The 21725-nt window shown below is 49.6% G+C and overlaps 2 protein-coding genes across 2 annotated transcripts in view; both read right to left on the bottom strand.

The window, feature by feature from the left end:
• The window catches only part of LOC120387580 (myeloperoxidase-like), a 48855-nt gene extending 41936 nt beyond the window's left edge, over nt 1–6919 (bottom strand). The window contains exons 1-2 of the mRNA XM_039508504.1: nt 6844–6919; nt 2179–2256 (exon numbers count right to left, since the gene is read on the bottom strand). Coding sequence (XP_039364438.1) covers nt 2179–2256; nt 6844–6850 — 85 coding nt within the window. The 5' untranslated portion in view covers nt 6851–6919. The remainder of the gene's footprint in view (nt 1–2178; nt 2257–6843) is intronic.
• Nucleotides 6920–17453: 10534 nt separating this feature from the next.
• LOC120387541 (chemokine-like receptor 1) lies at nt 17454–19073 on the bottom strand. The gene is made up of 2 exons (XM_039508456.1): nt 18960–19073; nt 17454–18425 (listed from the first exon to the last, which is right to left on the bottom strand). The coding sequence occupies exons 1-2, from the start codon at nt 19071–19073 to the stop codon at nt 17454–17456; spliced, it is 1086 nt and encodes a 361-aa protein (XP_039364390.1).
• Nucleotides 19074–21725: the final 2652 nt, after the last annotated feature.

Genomic DNA, 21725 nt, shown 5'->3' on the forward strand with positions numbered 1-21725 from the left:
CTTAGATTCATAACAATGGTTTATGGGATAGTTACAACATCCCTGTTACGTTTGTTATCCCAAATTACTGAGACGTGCTCTGACACTTGATTTCAGTTTAGTGTAGCTTTTGTCTGAGAAGTGCCTTGATTTTAAAAAAATATTATTTTCCATATATGAACAGTAAACACAAAACCCAACCCGAATGCCACTATGTGATATTACTAGTGGTTTGAAGAAGCTGTATCAATCTTTTATTTTCATTTGTTTTTCATTTTTATGGCCAGATCTACTGGTTCAGGCTAACTTTTTTCTGCCTCTTGGAAGCAGCGCAAAACAGCCAGAGTACTGGCGTGGAAGTTGGGTTTACAGCTGCTTTGCATCTCCACAGTATAGCAAAGCAGTTGGGATACACCTTTCCCCTCCTCTTTCCTGTCCACATTCCCCTCAAGACACATTCTGGTTTCCACCTCCCTCTTGCTATCCCCTGTGTACCACTACACACACCCTCCTCCTCTCCTCTCCCCCGAATAGGTCTGGTGCAATGGGTAGTTTCTGAAATGAACGGTACAGAGCTAATGGTCGTCTTTCCCATTATTCTTCATCGCTGAACGTCTGGAAGAACAATGAGAGAAGACAGACCTTTTGCAAAAGTGCAATTCATAGTGACTTTCTCTGAAAAAAAATATTATTATTCAGCCTCTGCTAAAGAAGAAACTTTCAGTTATGAAGAAAAATGAAGCATTCACAATTTATGCTAAAAATTATTTGTGGCATTACGACCCATGTTCTTCATAGTATTATTATGATGATATGAGCATGGCATCATTATGATGTATTTTGTGCAAGATAAGGCATGTGAGATATCACTGAAGAGGTTATGAGTTACTGAATATGATTATCCCGTTTGTATGAATGTAGGGACAGAAAATCAGGAATATTGTCTATGCATCTATCAAAAATGTGTTTACACCTGGGGAACACCCACAAGACAGAATGCAGTCCATCTAGCTGGCTGGCTAGGAAGGGCCATTAGGGAAAACAATAGGTCTTAGAAGATGCTAATCTCCCACGGAGGAGCCTTCCTGGGGACACTACAAACAGCCTCTGGTTCATGGCTGCTACAGCCTTACAGAGACATGTGACCAAGTCACCTGGTACCGGACTCCATCATAGAATACCAGTGGTTTTCCACTGAAAGGTGTGGGAAGTAAAGTTGGAGACAAAGGGTTCCCGCCATTTGCAAAAACTATTTAAGGCAGGGGAGTGACATCATCGGGGTTCTTCTTGGACTCCCCACCCAAAGGAGACTGCTGGAAACATCTGAGGAACAAGGAGTGGAACTGGGGAGAAGGGCTGGACCCAGGCTAGAGGGGTTTCTAGCCTGTGAAAGGAATAACGTGTTTTAAGCTTCAAGTAAGTGCAGCTTGCCCTCAAGACTCTGCAAACTGCCTAACTCAACAATTAGGGTGAGAATTTCCGATTTCTTTAGTATATTAAGCTTAGATTGCGTTTTTGTTTATTTGCAAGGTAATCTGCTTTGATCTGTTTGCTATCCCTTATAATCACTTAAAATCCATCTTTTGTAGTTAATAAAATTGTTTTTGTTTTGTTTAAAACCAGAGTGTGGACATTATAACCTGGGGCAGAAAGCTTTTGCATCTCTCCCCACGTTGAGGGAGAGGGTGAATTTCTAGAGCTTACAGGTCTCTGTGCAGCACAAGATGGTATAATTTTGGGTTTACCCTCCAGAGGGGGGTGCCTGAGAAGCTGGTCAGTACCCTGGCTGTACAGCCTTCCCATGCAGGGCCTGGTCAGAAAATCTGTGTGCATGTTACCCCAGGACCATCTCCTTTCACCCTGGCTGACCAGCAACAGGACACTGGCTGCCAGAAACTCGCCATCCTGTAGAATGACCAGGGCAGGAGAGGGACAGGGCACTTGGGGCTGAGAGAGTCTGAAAAGGCAAGTTATCAGCTGCTAGACAGGCTCTCTGGATTGTTTTCCTGAGCGAGCTGTTTATTTCTTTTGTGCGTCAGCTGATCTCTAGGGAAGATTTCTGTGCAGATGAAACATTTAATTCCTGATGCTGTTGTAATTTTGCACTTTTCCTTCTCAAAATAGAAACCACTTATTAAAAACAAAATCTTTGTCAAACTGATTAAAGAGAGCAGGAGGGGCAGGAGAAGGGGGCATTACCATTCAAGGAAGGGCGAGATCCATGGCACAGGCTCAGCGTTACCAGGAATCCGACGAGGGTGATCGCTGGCTTCATCCCTGGAAAGAAACACAAATACACCTGGATTAGTAGCAATGAAGGGTGTAAAGGATTCATAGATTTCATCCACCCATCAGAAGAGCTCAACTCTCACAGCTCTGACTGCCCCTCTCCTCAGTAAGGTTCAACTCCAGGCCAAAATCTCCTCCCTTTGGATACAGATGGACTCAGCTCCCAGGATGTGAGGGGTTATTTTCAGGCCAGAAGAGAGCCATTGCAGTCGTACATGGCAGCCTAATCCTAGGCTCATTCATACCTCTGCAAGTCAGGCGTTACATTGGTATAAAACCACTGGGCGAGGAGCTTGAAGCGCCTGCACCTCGGCCCTTCTGCTCAGGTGGTACGTCCTGTTGCTATTATCTGGTGACCACAGCAGAAAAGCTCATTTCATCACACCCTTTTGCTGTGTTAAGTCACTTCCACTCTGCGTTCAGTGGTGTGTCCCACAGGAGCACCTCCTGCGTCCATCCCTCCCTGAGGAGCCGTGATGGCAGCGATCCCCTCCTGCGCCCATCCCTCCCTGAGGAGCTGTATGGGCAGCGATCCCCTCCTGCGTCCATCCCTCCCCGAGGAGCTGTGAGGGCAGCGGTCCCCTCCTGCGCCCATCCCTCCCTGAGGAGCCGTGATGGCAGCGATCCCCTCCTGCGTCCATCCCTCCCTGAGGAGCTGTGAGGGCAGCGATCCCCTCCTGCGCCCATCCCTCCCTGAGGAGCTGTGAGGGCAGCGATCCCCTCCTGCGTCTATCCCTCCCTGAGGAGCCGTGATGGCAGCGATCCCCTCCTGCGTCCATCCCTCCCTGAGGAGCTGTATGGGCAGCGATCCCCTCCTGCGCCCATCCCTCCCTGAGGAGCTGTGAGGGCAGCGGTCCCCTTCTGCGCCCATCCCTCCCTGAGGAGCCGTGATGGCAGCGATCCCCTCCTGCGTCCATCCCTCCCCGAGGAGCTGTGAGGGCAGCGATCCCCTCCTGCGCCCATCCCTCCCTGAGGAGCTGTGAGGGCAGCGATCCCCTCCTGCGTCTATCCCTCCTGAGGGGCAGCGATCCTCCTGCGCCCATCCCTCCCTGAGGAGCTGTGAGGGCAGCGGTCCCCTTCTGCGCCCATCCCTCCCTGAGGAGCCGTGATGGCAGCGGTCCCCTCCTGCACCCATCCCTTCCCAAGGAGCTGTGAGGGCAGCGATCCCCTCCTATGTCCATCCCTCCCCAGGGAGCTGTGAGGGCAGCGATCCCCTCCTGTGTCCATCCCTCCCTGAGGAGCTGTGAGGGCAGCGATCCCCTCCTGCGTCTATCCCTCCCTGAGGAGCTGTGAGGGCAGCGGTCCCCTCCTGCGTCCATCCCTCCCTGAGGAGCCGTGACGGCAGTGATCCCCTCCTGCGTCCATCCCTCCGCGAGGAGCTGTGAGGGCAGCAGTCCCCTCCTGTGTCCATCCCTCCCTGAGGAGCCGTGACGGCAGTGATCCCCTCCTGTGGAGCAGGAGTGACTTGTAAAAGGCTCAGTTCTGAAAATGTAGAGGCTAGAATAAGAATTGGCCAGGAGAGGTCTAGCAGGAGAAAGACTGAGCCACCCTCCTTCCCCGTCTGCAGGTAACTCTGGTGGGGCATGGACGGGGCAGCGGACCTGGCCAGGCACAAGGTAGGGGGTCGCTGGGGAAGGCTCCGGGAGCAGAGTCCCTCTGCACAGCCAACGGTCGGGGTATTTCTCATGCCCCTCTCTCTGCAGAGATGTCCACGCAGGAGCTCCAGAGAGACACTGGTGCTGTGAGTCAGGCTGGAGCTGGCTGCTCAAACTTGGAAGCATGCTCAGCCCTGCTCCTGTGGTCCAAGCCCAGGGCTCAGCAGCTCTCATTGGCCAGGAACCGTGACCAATGGGAGATGCACGGGCAGTGCCTGCAGACAGAGCAGCATGCGGACCCACCTGGCCATGCCTCCGCATAGGAGCCGGAAAGGGGAACATGCCGTTGCTTCCAGGAGCTGCTTGAGGTAAGCACTGCTTGGAGCCTGCACCCCTGAGCCTCCCCCCACACTCCTGCCCCAGCCCTGATCCCCCCTCCTGCCCTCCAAACCCCTCATTCCCAACCCAGAGCACCCTCCTGCACCCTAAATCCCTCACCCCAAGCCCCAAACCAGAGCCCATGCCCCCAGCTGGAACCCTCACCCCTCTGCACCCCACCCCCTGCCCCAGCCTGGTGAAAATGAACAAGTGAGTGAGGGTGGGGAGAGGGAGCAACAGAGAGAGGGGGGATGGAGTGAGTGGGGGTGGGGCCTCAGCCAAAGAGCAGGACCTTGGAGGAGGGGTGGGGGCAGGGGGGCATGGCCAGGGGAAAGGGGGGAGACCATCGTCAAAGGTTTGGGGACCCACATTACATTAGCCCTTGTGACCATGTTGCACTGGGAGCTCATGCTCAGCTGATTCTCCTCCATTGTCTCCATGTGGCCCCATCTGACCAACGTTTGTGAGTGATGTCGTCCTCCAGGGAGCCCAACTCGGGGAATACGATGGGGCCCAGAATACAGCTCCCATAAGGCAATGCACTTGCAAAATGCAACTGAGTGGGGTTTTTAACTGATTTGAAACAAAACGTTTCAGGTCAGGTCAATAAAATGACACATTCTGATTTGTGTTCAGCTGACCCAGAATGAAATCTTACAATCTGATTTTCCCAATAGAAAATTGGAAATTTTGGGCAAAATTGAAGATTTCCCAAGGAAAATGTCAATGTTTGTAGAACCTGTATTTTCTGTCTGCATAATTCCCAGCCAGCGCTATTAATTGCATTAAGCACTTTAGAGTGTGCAGAGCTGCTGAGATGGGGAGAGCAGGATTTTAACAGTGGGACTAATTCACAGGTTTTGCTAGAGCAGCGTAACACAGAAGCTGGAATTCACAGATCCCACAGGAGTCCCCAGAGCTGCTGTTCTGGGGACCACTCACCGGGGCGGGTGTCCTTATCCCCAGCTCAAAGTTACAGGAGCCGTTCCAGTCAGGAACACGCAGTGGCGTTCACCCCACCGCAGAGGGGCTGCTGGCGACTAGCTAGTGCCAGACTACCCTAGTTCTGGGGATCAGAGGTCACTGAGCACCACTTTGTGCTTGCCAGATTGTGGAGGTGGCCAGGGACCAGAGAGATCCCCAGTGGTTGCTCTAATTGATGCGGTGCTGCAACTGCTCCATATGGAGCCATCGAGCAGCAGAGACTATCTGGAGCAGTGTGCTCTGGCCACACCTCCACTTTCCCTTAGATCTCCACCCAGCAGGCCCCTGGGCCTCGGGCTGAGCCAAGAGAGGTGTAGGGCCATGCTGCCCCCCCTGCACCAAGCTATACCCTGGCTTTGCATGTCCTTTAGGCCTGCAGAGCCAGTGTACAGGGCTCTCTGTGGAGGCCAAGTCAGGTCAGTGATGGTGCCAAACACAAGCAATGCACAGCTATGGCTGAAAGGTGTGCGTTGCACGGGGCTGCCAACTTTCATGATATTTGTTGCTTTTCCTAGCCCCAGCTCCTGAGTCATGTGATTATCTGAGAATCTCAGCTGTCCTGTGAGGTAGAAAAGGTGTAAATTTCTACACTAATTGTTGTAGAGAAAAGCTTGAAAACATGACAGGAGTGCAGAATAAAGCTCCGGAATCAGAAGCCAAAGGTGTATTATTATTTTAAGCCAATCTCATGATTTCTGAAGCCTGACACATGAATCCTGAGTGTTCTAAGTGGGCAGCACTGGTGATAACTGGAGTGAGTCAGGAATTTTTTGATTAAACAAATTGTTTTCAAAACAGCTTCAAGTTTGAGAAAACACCTGGCTTAAAAAAAAAGAAAGATTAAAAAAAGGCTTGAAATTGTCAGAATAGAAAGTTTCAGGTTTTTTTAGTTAAAAATGACTTTTCATTTTAAAATTTGAGTAACGTTACACTTAAAAAAGTTTTTTTTTAAAAAAAGGAAAGAGTCCAAATCAAGACAAAATGTTTCCAAATGATAAAAATAAAATGTCTCTGTTGACAAAAAACCAATTTTTTTTTCTTATTTTTGGTTTTTGAAAATGTTCAAGCTTTTGATTTTTGTCACAGATCCATGCCAGGAAAAATGTCAGACTGTTGAAAAGCTCCTTTCCCGCCCAGCCCTCGCCATGGTGTTTAATTCTCCCGCAGCAGCTGCTCCAGACTGGTGAGACTATTCCAACACACCCAGAGGACAGGCCCTGGGCTGGGGGGACAGGGCTTGGCAGCCTCACAAGCACAACAATGGATGAAAGGAAAACACAACCAAGCAACTCAGATCTCTGGCTGCTTCCCTTTGCCCCGACCCCACCAGTGAAACAGCAGATCCCTGGTTCAGTGCCTGGCTCAGCTGAACACCCTGCTGCCCAGGCAGGCAAGCGTTACTACCAGCCGGCCGGCCCGACACACAGCAGAGACAGTGCCCAGCACTAGCACAGGGCACGTGCAGCAGAGGCTGCCACACAGACAGTGCGAAGCACCAGTAGCAGGGACTTAGTCGAGCTTTCCACAAGCAGCTCCCGGCACACGCTCCTAACAACCGCGCTATTTTAGCAGCAGTTCTGCTCAAGCACATACAAGCATTAAACCTGCAGCATCTCACCTGCCATCTTCTGTTCCTCTTCCCATGGCAGCCTGGACACCTGCACTTTTATCTCCAGGCAGGGGCAGCTCCTGCTGGGCGGGACTGGCCAGGCTGTGGGAAACGCCCAGTTGGCATGAATTGGGCAGGGCCAAGAAAAAGCTCTGCCCACTTCTTGCCACCTCCCAACGCCTCATCCTGAACGCACCAAGGCTCAGGGGCCATGTCCCTGGTGCGCCCTGGCTGGTGTGTGCAACCAGCGCTTGGCAGTGAGTCCGAAGGGGCAGCTCCACCCCTCACCCTATGCCCGGCTGGAGGGAGCCCAGCGCTAAGCAGTGATTCTGTCGGTTTTCTCAGGGCGAGGCTGGACTGACTCGCAGGGTGGTTTTAGTGGCAGGGTTGAGGGGCTGGGATGACCCCAGGGACTGTCTGGCATTTTCTTCCCCATTAGTTCTGTTAATCGCTCACTGCTGTTCCTGACTCTTTATGCTGAAGCTGCCCCCCCCCAGTCCCTGGGGGGGTCTGTGCCACGTCCCTCCTATGCTGGACCTAGCCCTGTCCTTCCTCCGCTCCACGCTCTTGGGTCTTGTCTTCCTACTAATAGACTGTATTATTCCTGCACTAGCCGAAACCATTCTTCATCTTCTCGCAGGAGGCGTTGGACCAAGTGCTTTAGCAAAATCCACAGTAAAATCAGCTCATGGCAAGACAGAGCCTGAATGTCCCTGTGTGTTACCGCAGCTGAGTTGCACAACCACGACCGTTCTTACGCAAACCAGCTGAGCTGGCAGATGGCTCAACCTGTTATCTGTGCGTTCACTTTGCACTCTCATATCCTTGCTCCTTGTATGATGATCAGTCTTTAGAAGATGCCACTGGCCTATGCTGCTATATGTGTTACGCAAGGACAAAGTCTGTTCTTCATATGAAGAACAGGAGTCCTTGTGGCACCTTACAGACTAAAAAATTTATTTGAGCATAAGCTTTCGTAAGCCCAAATAAATGTGTTAGTCTCTAAGGTGCCACTGTTCTTTTTGCAGATACAGACTAATACGGCTGCTACTCTGAATTCTTTCATATGGCATTTGAAAAGCAATGGGCTGGAATTGTAACTGAATCTTGAGATTCAAAAGCCAGTCAAATGCTGCTGGAGTAGCCAGGTGGCTTCCCCCTTGTGCCACCACTGTAAGCGTGAATGTGACAGTTGAAGAACTTATTAAACCCCACTAAAAACCAGTGCCTGGTCCATGAGAACTGGATCTTCTGGGAAAGAGTTTGTCTCCTGACAGCTCCTGTCCATGCCCATTGTGGACTTCTCCCAGGAGCTGCCCAGAGAACAAGACTCTGCAGGAGCAGGCAACTGAGATTCCCTTTGGGTTTGGGGCACCTGTCTGCCAAACATCACTTTGAGCCCCAGAGCCCTCACTGCTGCCATTTCCACCAAAATAGAATCAGGACTGATCCAGGCAGGGCCAGTGCAACCATTTAGGCGAACTAGGCGGTCGCCTAGGGTGCTGGGATTTGGGGGGCGCCATTTTCTTTGGCAGAGACTGTGGCAGCCGGATCTTGGGGGGGCGCCTCAGGGCGGAGGGGGGGGGCTGCCACGTGGGGGACGCTTCAGGGCAGGGGGGACGCTTCAGGGAGGGGGGGCTGCCACGTGGGGGACGCTTCAGGGCGGGTGGCCACAAGGTGGAAGTTTTGCCTAGGGTGCAAAACATCCTTGCACCGGCCCTGGATACAGGCTGAGGTGACACCAGGAAACGTGGCAACACTCCCAGAGCAGCGACGTCTTGCCTAGCCCCTGGGGGATTCTCTGGTCTCATGAGCTGAAGGGATGGGAACGTCAGGAACGTCATGGGAACGTCAGGCTTTAAACATGCTAGACACCCCAACAATACAGACAGCAATGCAGCAGGAAAAAAACGGCACAGTGTTTCTATTTGGGGTCTGTGTGTGTCCCTTAGTGAAGGCGGTTCCCCATGCTGAGATAGCCCCAGGCTAGGAGGAGGAGGAGAACACCGCTGGATTGGCCTGCACCTCTTCACCATCATGGTTTGGGTGCCAGACCATTTAGATGAGCAATACTTTGAATATGGCACTAAAATACAGACCATGTCCAGCATGGCAAGGGTCCTGCACCTGCACCTGCTACTAACAAACACTGCACAACAACCATCTGTAACCCACCGGCCAGCGTGTGCTGATCCATAGACAGCTAACGCTCAGCTCTGACAGATTTCTCCTAGGTATAATTATTTATTATTGCTTCTTCAGCACCCACGGTGTGCAATGGACTCTTTAAACATGCTCCCTGCCTCAATCTACACAAACTCCAGACAGACACAGAGACAACAAGTTTTGTGCAGTACCATGCCGGACATTTGATGCAATTTTTTCAATCTAACTTGTATATTTCCAAATAATTTGCATAAAACAATAAACTTCAGCTTAAAACGACATGGGGATTTAGTGCTGGTGAAACAGCCCTGGTGAATCAAGGCTACTCCTTACTTACAGGGAGCAGCAGAGCATGTTTCCCACACACACTGACAAGTCACCCTGCTTCCCCTTAATTCTTCTAAGGGGGTCCCATTGGTCATTTGGCCTTTCAGCCGAGGCTGCGAGACATGGGCCAGCAGGCAGTGAGTTTGTGTGTTTTACACAGCAAGGAATAAGCCCCGAGTTCGAGTCGGCTGGCACGGGCCAGCCATGGGTTTTTCTTTGTTGTGTAGCCATACCTTCAGTGACCGATTAGCCCAGCCCATGCACTGCCTGGGGGGGGGCTCAGGTCAGCAACCTGAACATAGGAACAGCCATACTGGGTATCACAATGTCAGGCGTGGCTCACAACTGCGAGTGCCTAACTCAGGGCAGGGCAGACCCCCCCAAGCCGGTGGTGTGTTCTATAATTAGATTTCACCAAACCAGTAACAAATGTGAACTCCTGGATCACTAGAACAGTCTTATGATGAAGTCACAGACCGTCCCTTTAGACTCTCCAATCTATCTTGTCCCTGACGAACTGGATGTAGTGAAAAATGGTCACTTACACCAAAAATTACACCATATTCAGGGTCCATGAGACCAATCATCTACCCCAGGTTACTCTAGATCCTACACCAAAGACAATGCCTGGAGCCAATCTTGTAATAAACTATCTAAAGGTTTATTAACCAGGAAAAAGGAATATACGAGAGTTATTTACTGGGTCAAGCAAGCAAATGTATACACACCAGTGAGATACGGTCTAAATCCTCAGAGTGACAGAGTTGTAGTGATTTGTCTATTCAAAGTGTCTTTCAGGAGGCTGGGGATCTCTGGCTTCAATTTAGAGTCTCTGGCCCTTCAGAGTTCAAACAGCCAAAAAGATGCAATTTCTCTTCTTGTCAGGGATTTTTATCCCTTCCCCCAGAGTTCAAGATGATGGGATGAGTTCACATGCGCGTCTCCTCTTCATGGGTGGAGGGGAGCAATATCCTCTGATGTTCCACCATGGTTAGTTTGGTGTCTAAGGGCCTTCTTTGGCTGGACAGGTTATAACACCTCCTGTGGCAAACTAGTAGTTCACACTTGGTCATGTTTCTCTCCCGACTGTGGGGGTTTACAGTTACAAAGCAAACACTTAACTATTACCTAATGACATGGGATATAGACATTCCAGGTGAGAGTAATGCAGTCAGCAACACATGCAAGCATTTCATAAAGGCTAAACACTAAATACATTCTTATACGATTCATACCTATTTTGAGCAAAACTAATATCCAGGTGACTTGGTCTGGTCTCCAGCTGCGAGGTTGTCAGTTCTTAGCTACTGCCTGCAACCTGGGCAAAGGCTGGCATTTGGCCTGCCAGTGTCACACGGGGGCAGACCAGGTCCATCTACCCCAATATCCTGTCTTCAGACAGCGGCTGGTGCCAGACATTTCAGAGGGAAGAACCAGAAGAGAGCAATTGTCGAGTGATCCATCCCGTGTCATCCATTCCCAGCATCTGGCAGTGTGGAGTGTCTGGACAGGGGATGGATAGAACAAATGGGAGTGGTGTGGTATTAATTTAGATGGACTATATGGGCCAAAAATGTCAGAAGTGTTAACTGTCCAACATTAAACATGGTTTGGGGTTTGCTATACAGAGAACTCGGCCTGCTCCGTCCCGTTGCAAACACACATTTAATTAGAGACAGAAAAGAAGAAAAAACCAGTTAAAGCATCTGAAATGTAAAATATTAAGCAAGATTTTCATTTTCGCAACATCCCTTGTTCCCTTTTGCTTTATCTGGCGGGAGTTTTTAGAAGGGACATCCCCCTCCCCCCGCCCCCAGACTCTTAGATGGCATTAAAAATGGCAGTAACTGTCCTTTGGGGGATAGAGAAGAGTCAGTTGAAATAGATGGAGCTGTTGTTGCTGCTGCTGTTGTTAAAGTCCGATCCCATTTCCTAGAAGATAAAACAAGAAACATGCGCAGGAGGGGTGAGAAAAGAACGGCAAAGAGAAAATGCAGCGTCTGTCTCTAGCACTGACTCACTTGCACCCTCACTGCTGGAGAAATAGAGGCACAACAGAAGGTCTTCTCAGCCACTCCAAGACCTGGCAAACTCGTATGACCATTGGGCTCTTTAGGACATAGCTTTTAGCTGCCTCTTTATGGCCAGAGTCTGACAGCACCGTGGCAGTGCTGGGGCAGTGCAGGCTGGCTAACCCAGACTCTTAGTAGACGGAAGGAAAAAAGAGAGGGGTACAAAGAGAAGAAATCAGTTAGGGAAGGAAAAGGACATGGGGTGGGTGGGGAGGGAAGGTAACAAAGTCTCTCTTACATCCCAGGTGGTGGTTGGGATTTAGCCAGATCCAGTGGAGGTGATGATGTCAGTTGGATCCCTCTCTCTGGCCCAGTCTGCTCGTGACGTCTCTCAGGATGAAGACCACAAAAGCCCAGCGATGTCATCTCCCAGGAGAGGGTGGGGTGGCAACCAGGACAGTAAAGCTCAGTGCAGGGGTTGTTAGCAGACTGCTCGTTTTCGCCCCAAAGGCTGATCTTTTTAAGAACCCCAAAAGGGAGTGATGGGTGGAACAGCCCATTCTGTTAGTCACCAATTTAGATACAATTTCCAGCACACCAGTTTTGGGTCACTGATTTCAAATCCCACCATGTTCTCATTTACCAGGCATAATCTTAACACAGCCTTGAATTATATCAGGAGGCCTTTTTGTGTGTACTAACACAGTCCTTTTTATATCAGCATTTGTTGTTATAGGTTATTGTGACATTTCATGAACTTTAACTCACTTGTCGCACTTGACCTCACCATTAGGTAAATGTGAAGGTCCAATGATTGCAAGAGTGACTGTCACCCACGACCCCACCCCAAAGACCCCTTGAGCAGAGCGACGTGCATGGTGCAAGGAGCTCCAGACTCTTGTCTTCACCTGGCACTGTTAATAATTCTGTGCCTTGCACAGCTAGAGCTGAACAAATCATTGATGTTTCAGTTCAGTGATTGGACAGAAAATCCCCCCAAAATTCAGCGCGGTTTGAACCTAAATGGGGTTGGGTTTTTTTTTAGTTTTTTCTTGACAAAATGAAACCAATGAAAAAAAGTTCATTCTGGCTGAACAATGACATTTCAAATCGAAAGGTTTCCGCACAGTCATCAAAGACGTTTGGCTGGGAAAAAAACCCTTAAAATATGTCAATAATGTCATTGCAATTTGAGGCATTTTGTTTTGAAATGTCATTGTTCAACCTGAATTAAATATTTTCGTTTTGTCAAGAAAAACGGAAACGATTCCATTTCAGTGAATTTGGGGGGGATTTTCTGTCCAGCCACTGAACTGAAACATCAATGATTTGTTCAGCTCTAGCTGTGCAAGGCACAGAATTATTAACAGCGCACAAGTGAAGACAAGAGTCTAGGGCTCCTCGTACCATGCACATTTCACCATGTTAAAGGGGTCTTTTGAGAGGCTGAAAAAAACCCTCTGTAGCAGCAAATCTCAGCGCTTGGGTCTACGGACTTGGGCTAGCGGGGCTCACACTGCAGCACTAAAAATAGCAACGTTCCCACTCAAGCTGGAGTGTGGGCTCTGAGCCCCCCCGTCCCCGGCGGGGTTTCCAGCCCGAGCCCCAGCCCAAGTGGGACTGTCTCCACTACAGTGTGAGCTGCTTGAGACTCACTGCAAGGGTCGGGGTTTGGGGGGGTTGTTTTTTTGCAGTGTAGACCTAGTCCCTGATGCTCCAGGAGAACCAAGGTCCAGTAAGTGGCCTTGCTAGGGAAAGGCTAACAACAATTGCGACACTGTTCCGTTTTTTTCAAAAGACCTTAAACAACCCACTTGAGAAACCATCGTCTGTATATTCAGTTATAACTGCTAACCAACTTCCTCTAAGGAGGCCAGCGGCTATTAAGAATGATTGCACTGTGGGGAGGGGGAGTCTCTGGAGGATTGCCAGAACTGGAACGGTGTCTTTCCCAGCCATTGAGATTCATACTACAGGTTTAGCTTTAGAAAAGAAATCCAGCCTCACTCACAAGGTCCCTCGTGCTTCACAGAGTGTAAATCCACCCATTCCTGAGACCACGGCCATTCCACTGACCACAGCCGTACTCAGGTTGAAGAGTTTTGAGAATTGGTTCTTCTCAGCATTCTGGAGTAAACCAGCTTTATTTTTGTAAACTGTTCACCACATGAACTGTGCCACTCATGATCATTTGCTTAAAGGAGGCAGAAAGTTTGCACTATAATGTTCAGAACTTCCCTAAACTTTTCTCTTTAGAGGCTGACTCTTTTGAGGCCCAGTCTCTGCCTGTAGTAGGTGAATATTTTTGGCAAGCTGGAGCAAAATCCCTGTAGCTACTTCTGACATAATAGGAGGGTAAAAGAAATGCATTTCCCTACCCCTGTACAACAGGATCTGTGTGTGTGTGACGGGGTAACACCAAAATGGCGAAAGTTCAAACTTACGGCCCAGTCCTGCCCCCATTGACGTAAATGGCAAACACTCATGCTGACTTCTATGGTTCAGGCTGAAGCTTTTGGAGACGAAAGGGACTTGTGTTCAGTTTGAAAGAACCAGGCTGGATTCTGGCCCCCACTGTTCTCGTGATGTGTGAGGACCATGGAGTGCCTGCAATGTCCCCAGGGCAGGAGGGCCCCAAAGCCCTGCACTGCCCTCCTGCACAGCTCTCAGAGTAGGGGCTCTCTGGGGGCAGGAGTGGGAGGGGCTGAGGGACTCCTCAGTCCAACCTTTTCTGGGCAGCAGAGTGGCCCATAGGGTGCCGTGCAGCCCAGTAGGCCCCAGAGCAGCCCTGAAGGTGGTGGTAAAATAACAATGTTCTCGTGTTTGAAAATGCACAATGGGGCATTTGTCGAAGAAACAGGAGGCTGTTACCTGTGCTGTTAAAATGCTGCCCAGGCATTAACTGGACAGCTCCTGGTGACCCGAATTTACCAGTTCAGCTGCTGAAGTAGAAGATTGCAAAATCAAGAGGCTTAGGAGCCACTTAGCAGGTGGTGGCGAAGCCAGTTAGTGCAGCTACCATCCTGGCTTCTCTCTAACCCACTCCTTGGTGCTGACAGACTGCACCGGTGGGAGCTGCCCCCGGAGATCTGCCCAGTCAGTTGGGCCTGGAGAGCTGCCACGGACTGCCAGGGCTGTATTGGACAGGTGCCAGCCAGGTTATTTGAGCTTCTTAACCCTTTACAGGGAAAGGAGGGATTTTATGCCACCCTTAGCTGTGTGTTTATGACACTTGCCCAATCCCCATGCCCACGGTTTCTGCCAACTAATCAAATATCCCATCCCTAGCCCTGCAGGGCCAATGAGTCTGATCTTACCCCCCTTGCTCAAGCCCAGCATCTTGCGCCACTGGCTCTGTCCAGTACAGGGCCGGCTCCCGGCACCAGCTTATCCAGCAGGTGCTTGGGGCGGCAACTCCGGAGCGGGGCAGCACTTTCAGGGATTCAGCAGCAATTCGGCGGAGGGTCCCTCACTCCTGCTTGGGGCGGCAAAACCCCTGGAGCCGGCCCTGGTCCAGTAGAACCAACAAGTCTGTCTTTACCCTCCCATCATTGTCCAGACTTTGTAGCCTGCAATTCCTGCCACCTTATTGTCTCGTTGAAGTCATGAACATTTCTTCTTTCCCTCTGCGAAAGGCCTGCCCCCCACACTGGAGATGTGTCTACCATACGTGAAGATATGGCCCCCCAAGGCTGAAGTATCTGACAATCGTTCATACCCTTAACCTCCAAAACCCCTGCAAGGAAGGGCAGTGCTATTATCCCTCTCTTACAGATGGGACACTGAGGCACAGAGCGGCTCAATAACGTAATCGAGGCCACACAGGAGTCTGTGGCATAGCAGGGGATTGAGCTGTGGTGTCCTGAGTCCTAAGCTAATGCTCTAACCACTGGACAACGCTCCCTCCATAACCTGAGTCCCAAAAGCCACCCCTGGAGGCATGAATGTAGCAAGTAATAAATCAGAGGCGCTCCCAAGCTTTCTCAGACTTTATGTACAGCAGAGACATCGGTGGAGTAGGCTTCCAGTGGTTGTACTCAGCTACTGGTTTGCTGGCTGACAAAAGAATAGCAAGTGAAGGCTGAGAGTTATCCAAGTCTCCCAGTCCCAATTAATGCTCCCCTGCACTTCCCTCTCCCAGCCAGGGCTCTCAGGTCGTCCTCCCCAGAAATGTCCGTCATTCCTGGCCCCCGCTAGCAAATCACAAAGGGTTTTCCAGAGGAAAGGACTGGCAAAACTGGATTAGGACCTAGAGCCATTTCCTCCAGTATCCCATCTCCGGCCCTTGCCAGCACCCACTGCAACAGAGGAAGGCGTAAGAACCCCACATTAGCCGATGTGGGAATCTGCCCCCATGAAAGTCTCATCCTTATCCCTAACAGTTAGACATTGGGTTAATCCCTAAGCACGAGGTTTTAGAGCCCTTCCAAAATTTGCAGTGTCAGGGGCCACGTAATACCGAAGAGAGACAGAGCAACGTCAAGTGAGTCGGTTGAACCAGTGCTACAGACGGGTGGATATTTGTTTCAGTTCAGCAGGGGTGTATTTCAGTTCAGATAACGCAACATAAACCTGATTTGAATGGAAACAAGAGCCTCCACACAGGGGTTTTCATGGTAGAACTAACTCAGATTAAAGTCCCACCATTGGTCAAATAATGTATCTTTCTTGTCTAGAGAAGGCCTGAGAATCTGGGCCTCTGTTTTCTCTCTCTCCTCCCACAACCAGGACCCAACCCAAGTACAACAAAGAGCTTCTACTGAAGCCCCTCTTTGCCTCGCTGGACACCCCACCTTTCACCTGTCGCCAGCGGCATTGCTATATTGGCACAACTCTTTCATGCAAGAGCTCTTCTGAAAACACACACACCTGACAGTCTGTTCTCTCTGTCTGCCCTTGTTCCTCTCTGTCAGGCACCGATCTCATGCTGATAAGAGCCATGGGTCCTGCTTCCTCCTCTTAATGACTGACTGTTCCCAGTCTTAAAAACCAAGTGAATTGTCCAGTCAATAAACAATAGGAGCCTGTTTAGAGTCTGACCGGGCATCACTTCAGAACAAGAGCTTTAGCCTGCTGGAGAGAGTAAAGAGCACAGACACTCTGGGCTCCCATGGTCCTTGTGGCTGCTGCTCAATAGTCTCATCGGGTGCTCCTGACTCCCACCCGCCCCTCACAACCACTAGACCCCATTTCCCTCAGAGATGGGGGGAGAACCCAGGAGTCCTGACACCCCCGCCCTCTGCTGTCTCCCACTAGATCCCAGTCCCCTTCCAAAGGTGGATAGAACCCAGGAGTCCAGATTCCCAGGCCCTGTGCTCTAATCCTTAGACCCTACTGCTCTCCTAGAGCCGCGAGATCTGCTTTGCAGCATATTGTGCATATACCTGCAGCACCATCTTCCTGTATGTCCGTGTGGGGAAATAGAGCGTGTATGTCCGCAGCGCCCCTCTTGCATATTGACCTTTCTCCTGGCTCGTCTGGTCCAGCTCTTGTCTTTGAACTGCACTGTGGGCTGGGCTTTGAGCCTGACGCACACTCACATGGGCGAGGGAAGCTGCAGGATTAGACTCTGGGACACTGGGATTTGTTTCCTTCTAGCCACTAGGTGGCCACCACATCTGAACCACAAGGGCTGCTGCTAAGACAGACCATCCCCAACCCAGAGCCACTGCAAATCATTTCAAATGAGAGCGTCACGGGGAGAAAATCACCACAGCTGTTCTGTGAGGCTATTAGATGTCGACACTGAGCCTAGAAAATCAGCAGGGAAGCAAACACCAGAGAATGCTTCAGACCAGCATTTTCGTGGTGCAATAGCAAAGCATTCTGAGCAAGGTTTGATGCCAATGGTCTGATCCAGTCCCCACTGATTTCGATGGGAAGACGCCCGTCAGCTCAGGCCTGTGGTCAAGTGCCCCAAGTGCTGCAGGCCCAGCCATTTTGTATGAAAAATATTGGTCATGAATTTAGATCCCTTTTTGTCTAGTGATCCCCCCACAGCATGTGCCATCAGCAGGGATTGAATCTCGCACCTTCAGCACCACACTTTAAGCACAGATGTTAAGAAGCACCTAAGTTTATTAGTAGTAGTAGGCTGTCATCTTCTTGTACAGTTCAGTTACTATAGGGGGACACAACACACTTAGGAAGCTCGTTATCTTGAGCTAGCATATAGTTTGTGAATGGATCCCATCTCCCCTTGAACATTTCTCCCCTATTCAGCTGGCTCTCCTGCCAAGTGCACAGCATTTTAGTATTAAATGCATTTTCCCTGCGGCCCATGAACTCCTGGCCCATGGAAAGGAAGACGATGGGAGTGAGGCAGCTGTGAAAATAGAGCAGGCCATCGGCAAAGAGGATGCCCATGTCCAGGGATTTTTCCATCACTGAATGTAGTGCATCACCTGAGACCTGCAGGAAGTAGAAGACGTGATATGGGAGCCAGCAGAGGTAAAAGATCAAGATCAAGACAAGGTGAACATTGAGGAGCTTCCTGGACTGAGTGAGATGGCTTCTCAGCTTGGCAGCTAGAAGAATGTAGCAGGTGATGATCAAGGCTAATGGGACCAGGAACCCAACCAGGAAGTGGATAGCAACACGGGCCATCATCCTTTGTTTTCTCAGAAAAAGGTTCTCTTGGACACTGTGCAGATTGCCAGAGGTGACGTTCCATTCTGAAGATGAGCTCATGGAATCCCAGAGATTACGGTACTGCAAGCTCAATGCAAGGGATAGGATCCATATGACCAGAATAACCAAAGAAGCCAGACGGGGCAACCTGTGGTTCCGGGACCATACAGGGCAGGCCATGGAGATGCAGTGGTTGGCGTTGATGACTGTGAGGAGGAAAACCCTAGTGAACATGTTGAGCGAGGTGACAATAATGGTCAATTTATACATCACGCTGCCCAAGGACCAACGAAAGCCCAAGGCTAGGTAGCTAACTCTGAAGGGTAGGAAGGAGGTGAAGAAGAAGTCAGCAATGGCCATGTTAAGGAACCACATAGGAGGGACTGTCTTCTTCTCCTGGAAGCCAGTGATGAGGATGATCCAGCCATTACCACCATGCCCAAGAGGAAGGCTAGGCTAGGTTCAGAAAAGAGCAACTAAAATGATTAGGGGTTTAGAGAGGGTCCCATATGAGGAAAGATTAAAGAGGCTAGGACTCTTCAGTTTGGAAAGAGAGAGAGGGGACATGATAGAGATATATATATAAATAAAATGATGATGAGAAAGTGAGGAGAGGAAAAGTTATTTTATTATTTACCATAATACAAGAACTAAGGGTCAAAAAATTAATATAATGCAGGTTTAAAAAAAAAAAAAAAAAAAAGTTCTCTCTTCTTCACAGCACAGTCAACTTGTGACTCCTTACCTGAGGGGAGGGAAGGGTAGGACTATACAATGTTTAACAATGTTTAAAAAGACTAATGGTGGCTAAGGTGGCTAAGTCCATGGCTATTATGGAGGATGATGATGAATGGAGCCTCTGTAGCCTCTCTGTCAGGAGATGGATGGGGATGGGAGGAGAGAGAGATCATTGATCATTGCCTGTTAGATTCACTCCTCAGGGCACCTGGCATTGGCCAGCACTGATGATGAGACAGATGGGGGACCTACTTGGACCTTTGGTCTGACCTTCTTTCTTATGTTCTTATAGGCCACCATGAAGATTATGTGAGTCGTGTCCAGGAGAACTGGATTATGAATAAATGCTGCTTCATAGACTGCCATCTAGGTATGGGTTCAGGCAGTGCAGATCTTGTACTGACCGAACAAAGAACAAATATCATGGCTCTGAAAGCTTATTTTCATGAGGATAAAAGGTCAGGCATGCTGGAACAATGTATAGTGGGGGTGCTGACAGCCATTGCACCAAACTATAACCCTGTTTATGATGGAAACCACTTCAAGCCAGAGGCTGCAGCAGCACCCCCAGCACCCATAGTTCCAGCACCTATGTAAAAGGTTGGGGGTTTAGCTAGCAAGTTGTAAATAACACACACAAACTCTAGGTTAGCTCTATTAATAACTCTAGAAAGTGCTAAGATGGCCAAACAAAGGACAAATTGCCGGTCTACTCTAGAGTGTGTGAATGCTTTTCTTAGCGTGTGCTCGCTAATTACACTTCTTGGAAATTTTTCATCAAAGTGATTTTTCAGGGACAAATGGTGTTTTAGTTGAAAGCGAAATATCTAGAAAAACATCCTGTTTTTGATAAAATTTCCTTTTGGAAAACAAAACAAAGTGAAGCATTTCAACATTTGCAGAATGGAATCTTTCAATTTTTTATTTAAAAATGAAATTCATTATTTTGCATATAAAAATGTTAACATTTTAAAAGGTCAAAGTTGAAACAAAAGATTTCAAATGACCTAAATCAAAAAAAAAAATTCAGAATTTTCTTTCATTGGAAATATTGAATGTTTTTATTTGTGTTTCAGTTCAGAGTGGAATTCTTTTTCATAATCACAGCATTTCCTGAGAAATGAAGTATTTGGTTCCTGCCCAGCTCAACTAGCTAATATGTTCTAAAATCATTCCACAATATATCTTCATCCATACCGTCCTAATGAAGGCAAGTGAGTGTCTATAGGGTTTCTAAACGTCTCACAAGCTACTGAGGAAATATATAAACTCCCCTCTGCATCCCAGGACCAAGGCAGAGCTCTGAGAGGTTCAAATTTTCAGAGCAATTGGCACTAACATTTTAAACCCAAGTTTGCTAAAATAAACCCCAATCCTATGGATTTGATTAGGGCTTCTCAATCTTTTTCACAGAATGAGCCACGGCTTAAGAGAGACTGTCTCATAGACACCTCCCTGCCCATTGGCCATTTCCAGGTGAAAACACCTCCCCTCCCATCTCCACTTTCATTCTCATTCACTTGACACCTGACTTCTCATTCCTCATCACCCAGCCACCACCATCCCCACCCTCCAAACCTCCATCTACCCTCCCATTTCCCCTTACCTGGCCCCACCAGCTCCCACCTCCCCTCACATTCCCCCTCCCCAAACCTTGCCTCCCCTCCCATTCCCTCTTGCCTGACCCCACCTGCCCTCTGGTTGCCCCTTGACTGACTCCCATCTCCCCACCTGGTCTCCAACACCCAACCCTGTCTCCCTTCCCATTTCCAATCACCAAGCCCTGCCTGCCCTCCTGTTCCCCATTGCCTTGCCCTCCCTAATCTCCCATTCATGGCCTCATAATGTACCTGTGGCAACTACAGAAATTGCTGACAAAATACTTTTCAGAAAACATTCCATGTGTCTCTGGCTCCTGCTACCATGATTTAGCTGCTAGAAATAAGACGGGTCAGCAACACGGAACCAGCCAGCTCCCTATAGACCACCAGCAAGGGCCCCATAGAGCCTATTCCCAGTACTGATCCAGCCTCCGATGTCCTGAGGCAGGGCTGAGGGGTTTGGTACCTTCTTACCTGCGTGTTGGTGGGATGTGGCTTCTAAGGGTTAATCTCTGTCCAGGGCCAGGTCCCTGACACAGTCACTGCAGTCTGCACAGACTGACTCTGCACGGGGCAGGAAGCTCTTCTTTTGTGGGTTTCTTAAAGGGAAGGATGGGGCGTTTGTGACTGAAAGGTGCAGGAGGGATTGGTTTTGATGGTCTCTACTGAGTGTTACAGACCGGCAGATGTCCTGTGATTGTGGGCGTCTAAAGATTCCTTAACACTCACATTTCCTCTGTTGTGTGGAATGCTGAGTCCTAGTCTCCTGCTTTAAGCACTAAACACCGTATCCCTCCCAGAGTCAGGGAGAGAACCCAGGAGTCTTGTCTCCCAGGTCCCCCTGCTCCAATCCACTAGACCTCACTTCCCTCCCAGCAGGGGAGTGCACAGAAATTTACCTTTGACCTCTTTTTTTGCAATCACACCCGCCCAGGCCCCAGCAGGAGCTCACTCTTCCCTCCCCACAACCGCAGCTCCAGGAGTGGACAGGTTCTGTGCCCCTGACATTTATTGAGGGGTCAGGGGGAGTGCCCCTGCTTGCCCTGCCTTGTGTGCACTCCTGCCTCCCCCAGTTGGGAGTAGAACCCAGGAGTTACTGCTTTAACCTACTAGATTCTGCACCCTGCGAGGCACTGAGAATAGGACCCAGGTGTCCTGACTCCCAGCCCCACATCTCTCCCCAGACAGAAGACTGTACAGCTTTTTAAAAGATCATTTCTGATTGGTCTATAACTTAGGGCTTGATGCAGAAATGATGGGTGAGGCTCTTTGGCCTGTGTTATGCATGAGGCCAGACTAAATGATCCTAATGGTCCTTTCTGTCCTTAGAAGCTCTTAATCTATCAATCACTAGGCCTCACCTTCCCCCAGCACTGGGAATAGAACGCAGGTGTCCTGGTTTACAGTCTCACTGCTC

The sequence above is a fragment of the Mauremys reevesii genome, linkage group 20, assembly GCF_016161935.1.
Source record: "Mauremys reevesii isolate NIE-2019 linkage group 20, ASM1616193v1, whole genome shotgun sequence".
Classification (NCBI taxonomy): domain Eukaryota; kingdom Metazoa; phylum Chordata; order Testudines; family Geoemydidae; genus Mauremys; species Mauremys reevesii.